Source organism: Leuresthes tenuis, unplaced genomic scaffold, assembly GCF_036924035.1.
Source record: "Leuresthes tenuis unplaced genomic scaffold, fLeuTen1.0.hap1 SCAF_5, whole genome shotgun sequence".
NCBI classification, from domain to species: domain Eukaryota; kingdom Metazoa; phylum Chordata; class Actinopteri; order Atheriniformes; family Atherinopsidae; genus Leuresthes; species Leuresthes tenuis.
Genome location: NW_027325359.1, coordinates 29,743,320 through 29,749,319, shown reverse-complemented (window position 1 = coordinate 29,749,319; position 6,000 = coordinate 29,743,320). Strand labels below are relative to the sequence as shown.

Sequence of the window (6,000 nt, the reverse complement as noted above, 5' to 3'; positions counted from 1 at the left end):
TGATTTTCAGCTTCTCCAGTCCCATCAAAATGTCATGATATGACATGATATAGATCCCCACATTGCATGCTAGAGCAGACCTTTACGCACTGGTCTAAGTCCCTCAGCATCAAGACAAGATCTCAGCGGAAAAAAAAGGCAATTTTGAACAGTGATAGATATTGTGACACCGCATAAAATTACCAAAATTATACCACAGTGAATGCATTCTGCAATTAAAGCTAAAGTTAGTCCAGCTCAATATTAAGAGATAGTATGCACTTCAAAGAGAGGATGATGATGATAATGGTTGTAAACCATTTCAGGTAGAGCTGCTTCACAGGCTATGATGCACAAATGTACAGCTTTGTGTAGCGAGCAGCCTGCTTCCAACCATGAAAAACAATCAGCCAAAGACTCACTGAATTAGAAATTGTTAAGTTTATATTTCTAACATAAGTTTTCAAACTCTTTTCTCTTTTTTTCTGTACTTGAAACCATTCTGCGTATGAACCATGGCGAAGAAATTCAAAATGAATTACGAAACCAGTTCAATGTTTTCATGATTTTCACGTTTATAATTTTTATTGTAAAGGTGGCTTCTTATAAAACAGTCATGTGATACAGAGGTACAGAAACAAAAAGAGAGGTCTGTAAACAAAAAAAAGTGTGAAGTTGGAGAAAACATCAATAGAAAGCAACTTTGGTGATGACATTTTTATTCAAACAGAAATGAACTGCAACATTATCTGCTCAAAAATAAGATTTTACAGATCACTGTCATCATGGCAACACAACAAAAAGCAAAACGAAAACAATACATGAAAATAAAGTCTTGTAACCAAGGCCCCATTAACAGTCTGCTGCATACTCAGCTATCTCACATGCTCTAATACGGTAGAAACGTCTATGTCCTCTAATGTCTTTTGCAGGCAGAACAAAGCACCAGCGCAGCACAGCACTTGTGCACAATGTGAAACTATTAGAGCTCCGTCTGCTTGTGTTTACAGGATCAAACAAAGGCAGAAGAAGATATTTAGCTATCAGGCTTGAGACAATAACTACAGCTGGTAAATCAAAAATTGCACGTCCTAAAATAAAGTTCTCTGACAGAATGAGAGCTATCGCAGGTTTAATGCTACATCAGCTGAAACGACAGATAGACAGCAGTACAGTTTATAAAGACTGATTTCAACAGTATAAAACATCTCATTTTATGTGTCTGTTTAGTAGGGAAAGGGTTTTTTTTAGTAATTACATAGCAGTGTAATTCATGTGTGGTTAGATAGTAGATTTACAGTACATCCAGAAGTCTTACGGAACTTCTTGTGTAATCATCTATGTCTTGCAAAAAAAAAAAAATCTAATATTTTCTGCATTTTTTCTCAATTGGGTGACAGTAACTTTTCAAAAAATTATGGTTTGATTTTAAAGCTGAGAACATTCCATATAATATAATTATTTAAAAATGTTTGGGTTATGTGGAGGATAATGTGGAGAAAGCTTGATATTTGGGGAATCAGGCTACTCTACAGAGCTTGCCTGCTGTGAGTTGAAAGTAAAAATTCATACCACTCTCAAGTAAGAATGCTAAATGTGAAACCCGTGCCAGCAGCTAGTTTCAATGCTGTCCCTCCATAGCTTCTATAAAATGGTTACACGGAACAAGTTCTGCCAACTGTTTTTTATACTGTGCATTTAATACAAAAGATTCATCTTTCACTGTTTCAACTGTTGTTACTGATATTTCTGTCTAACTATGCAGAAAAAAATGCTAATCTTTAAACTAAAAATAAATGTTAACTTAAAGCTTTGCAGTTTGTGTGGTCGTGTTTGTGAGAATTATAGACAGCGGCAGACACGGAAAAAACATTTGGGAACTGCAGGTACTTTCCCCAAAGAAAAGGAGGTTCAAGACCCCAGAAACTCCAAAGATTCCCATTTCAGATATCATCAAGGGGCACAGACTGCTAAAATACACAACTTAAAACCGAGCCGTTTGATGTGAGGTGGTAATGTAGCCGTTTTTTTTTTTGCAAGATTCAGACATTACTCTAATACTTCCATTGTGGTCTAAAATAATAGTCAGCCCTGTTTACTAATTTCTACAATGGCTTCACAAAACAGCAAGTCTACTCCTGTTCTACTCCTCCTTTTCCCTCTTTTCTTTTTCATCTCCTATCCTTTCACTTGCCAAAACTTATCTTTTATCCAAAGTGAGGAACTAACCCATCATCCTTCACACAAACATACCAATCTTTATCAAAGGAACTATTATTTTTTATATCTCGTGTATTCATCCGACTGCAGCCCTCCTCTCTTCTCTGTATCTCAGTAGTGCCCCCTAGCAGGGATGAACGTTACAGGCACGGATCTCCTTCCGGTTCTTGCAGCTGCCCTTTGCTCTTTTCTTGGCCTTCATGAAACGCTCCTGTATCCCTCCTCCACATTGTTTGGTGCAGTCTGTCCAGCTGGTCCATGGCTGCATCCTGCATCCTGTTGGAACAAATGACAACAGGGAATCAGCTACAGTTATAGAAACTAGTACATCAAGATGATTCAGGGTTTAAAATGGTATTTCTATCATTAATGAACTAATTAATCATGAATTAATATTGAACATGAGATTAAAGTGATAGAAAATATCTTTTTCTTATCAGACCTGGTCTAAATAAGCTGATCCTAGTACGTAAAATCCTGTAAGATCTGACATCATCTGAGTCAAATGAATTAGCGTCAACCTTCCCTCTTCACGTCCACACTTTTCACCCCTGATCCTCTCCTTTGTGTGTGATGTTTGGACAATGATGTGCTTGGCTTTTTTGGGTCGATTGCTCTTAAATCTAAACTTTGAATGGTTTAAACATTTTTAACTAATTGCAGCTCCTCTTGATGTGTTGTTAAATTGATGAAAATTTCTTCTTTGAGCTTCCTCGTGCTCAGTCTGTATAAATATTACATGTATCAGGTTAACAGCTGCCATGACCAACCTGGCTGTTCCTCCACAGCTGCTGCATCTTCTCCCTGTTTACCCCGTCTCCGCCTCCTCCCTCCTCCTCTTCCTCCTCCTCCTCCTCCTCTCACTTCTTTGGGTTTTGTCCGACATTTCCTTATCTTGCATTTCTTCCTCTGGATGGTCTCAGGACAAGCGTTGCCTCCGAACTGTGGCTCCAGTTTGACCATACGGGTGCGAATAGTGTGTCCTTTGCCACAGGACTTGTTGCACTCGGACCACTCGGACCACTCTGACACCATGCAGTCAACAGCTGGATGGAATGATTGAAGGAAGAACAGACGATAAAGGGAAGGAAAAGAGAGTAAAAAAATACCAGCAAAACATTTTGTCACATTTTCTGTAACTTCTGCTTTTAAGTGAGCCTCTGTGAGGAGGACCTTTTGAAAAATGGATGCAATTTTTAAGATATTTAAACAGAAAACTTAATCTAATCTATCAGATCATCTGTGATAAAGCAAGCTCAACAGAAAATATGTGGTTTTATTAAACTTACGCAGCCCCTCTTCCATTTTGAATCTGCCTTTTTGCATGGTCAGAGCTGGTGAATTCACATTGCTCGCACTGAAACTCATCATCTTTAGTTTTGTCCAGAAACATCCACTCAGATAACAGAGATTCAGTGTTTTAAGTTGTTTAAGTCAATGTGTTTTAAAAGAAAAGGCTCAAGTTGCACACATTGTGTACTTTTATTCAGTTGTAACACTTTTGGTCGTGACATACAACAATCCAAAGTTATTAAACAATATTACAACATAGAAAATAGATACTTTTTAAAGTATTGTTGGGAAGTTATTTTGAGTTTATTGTTTATTGTTCTCTCACTTTGTTACCACGGTGCATACTCAAGTTAGCTTGGTTCCTCTTAAAGTGATATTTAATCAAACTTCTAACTAAGAGCACTAAGTAAAACCTGAACATGTCATAGCTTTTCAAACAAATCCAACATAGAGTGAATTTTTGCATGAAACATTTGTTTACTCTGCCTCTATTTTCTAAACCAAAGAGGATTTTTGTTGCTCTACAACATCATTGCATTCATAGTGGCTGCACAAAGTATCAGCTGGTCAGCTGTGACTTAAATGCTGCTGGTCTAATCCCAAAATGCCATCTATGAGACGGAACAAATGAATGAAAGGCTTGGAAAAGCACAAACCAAACTGTTTTTAAAGTAGTGCCCAGCAGTAAGCTGTCCAACAAGTCCAACACAAATTCTGGCAGACTCAGCTGATCAGCAGCCACCAGAACAGGATACTCTGTTAATTACAAACACAGAACGTGTGTGTGTGGATATTCGTGTATATGACTGTTGATTTTACACAGGATCAATGACACGTAGAAACACATGTTTGTCCCTGTGTGGCCCTGTGATGGACTGGCGACCCCTCCAGGGTGCATCCTGCTTCTCGCCCAATGACAGCTGGGATAGGCTCCAGCCCCCCCCACGACCCTGAATTGGATTAAGTGGATTTAATCCACAAACCATCTGCACAGTTTAGGAGTGAGTACACAGAAAATAATGCCTTTTAGACATTTAAGTCATTCATTAATGTAGCCCATTTTTAACTCTGTTCCTAATTCATTTTTCCCAGTTCTCAGTCCTGCTCGAAGGCAAAGTGTTTACCATTTTCATTTTGCTGCTATTCCCTCACTCTGCAAGTTTCCACTTTTTCCACACTGACAAATGACCCTACATATAACCAATATCTGAGGAAAAGTGACAGGGGCATGTTAAATAATTGGTGAAATGCTCCGTGGGCCAGAAGAATAAATCTTGCCTTTGCCCATGAAGATGGGAACAGCTTTGAGTTACAGGATTTATACTGGAAAAGGGTGAAATAACCAAGTCCAGGAGGGAGTCTCTGACACCATGATAAACAGGTCTTTTGAAGAGCCAGAAAATCATGTATTTCTACAGTTTCAAACTAGATTAATTCAAGCTACAGTCTGACTAATACAGCACTTCTGAGACCGAACACAAGTTTGTGATATGAACATTATTCTTGATAAGGATCAGTTATGTTTTTTAAATCTGCAGCTGAGATTTATGCTCACCAGTGACCAACTTGTGTGTTGGTCTTGCTTTGGTCACTGGTGAGCAAATTATATACAAGGGACTGTTTCTAAATTACCTCATGCTACTATACAGTTTAACCTGATAACACTATATCTGAAATAACAAACATATTGGTCTGAAAGAAATATGCATTGTAATGACAGAATTTTCCCCTCTGGTCTTACAGTGATAATGTGAGAAAAAACCCCACAGAGTTACAACAAATTGGATGAGATTATGTTATCAATACTAAGACAGGTGGAACGGCTTTGCTTTGCGGGAAGACGTATTGCATCACTTCCTGTTGCTTTGTGTGTGCACTGTGACAGTTCTCGCTCCTCTTGAACTACTAATAATCACCTTATTTCTCCCTATAATTTACACATCTTGCATAGTTAACTCTATCCCATACTTGTTATATTCCAACGCTCACTATTACAGATCTTTAGTTTTTATTTTTCACTTTTTAGCGGTGTGTCTGGTTCTCTAGCTTAGCATGGCTACCAGTTCTCTTCCTCTATCTCCTGCTTTCACCTGCTCCGTGTGTCAGATGTTTAGTTACTCCTCTGCCTCCTTTAGTGGTAATGGTACATGTAACAAATGTAGCCTTTTTGTAGTTTTGGAGGCAAGGTTATCTGAATTGGAAGCTCGGCTCTGCACTGTTGAAAACCACCCGATAGCGAGCCAGGCCCCTTTAGTCAGTGCGGAGCCACCTAGCGTAGCTAGCTCTGTTAGTCGTCCCCGAGCAGATCCCGAGCAGCCGGGACTTAAGAGTGGCTGGGTGACTGTCAGGAAGAGGAGTCATAGTCCTAAAGTCAAGCCCGTGGTTCACCATCAACCTGTCCACGTTTCAAATAGATTTTCCCCACTCATCGACACACCCGCTGAGGACAAAACCCTGGTAATTGGCAGCTCTGTAGTCAGAAACGTGGCATTAGCGACACCAGCGACC

General features: G+C 39.2%; 1 protein-coding gene across 1 annotated transcript in view; it reads right to left on the bottom strand.

Annotated features, from left to right (window-relative positions):
* Positions 1 to 529: 529 nt before the first annotated feature.
* Positions 530 to 6,000, bottom strand: part of spon1b (spondin 1b) — a 101,963-nt gene continuing 96,492 nt past the window's right edge. Inside the window, exons 15-16 of the mRNA XM_072386600.1 lie at positions 2,970 to 3,245; positions 530 to 2,475 (exon numbers count right to left, since the gene is read on the bottom strand). Coding sequence (XP_072242701.1) covers positions 2,324 to 2,475; positions 2,970 to 3,245 — 428 coding nt within the window. The 3' untranslated portion in view covers positions 530 to 2,323. The remainder of the gene's footprint in view (positions 2,476 to 2,969; positions 3,246 to 6,000) is intronic.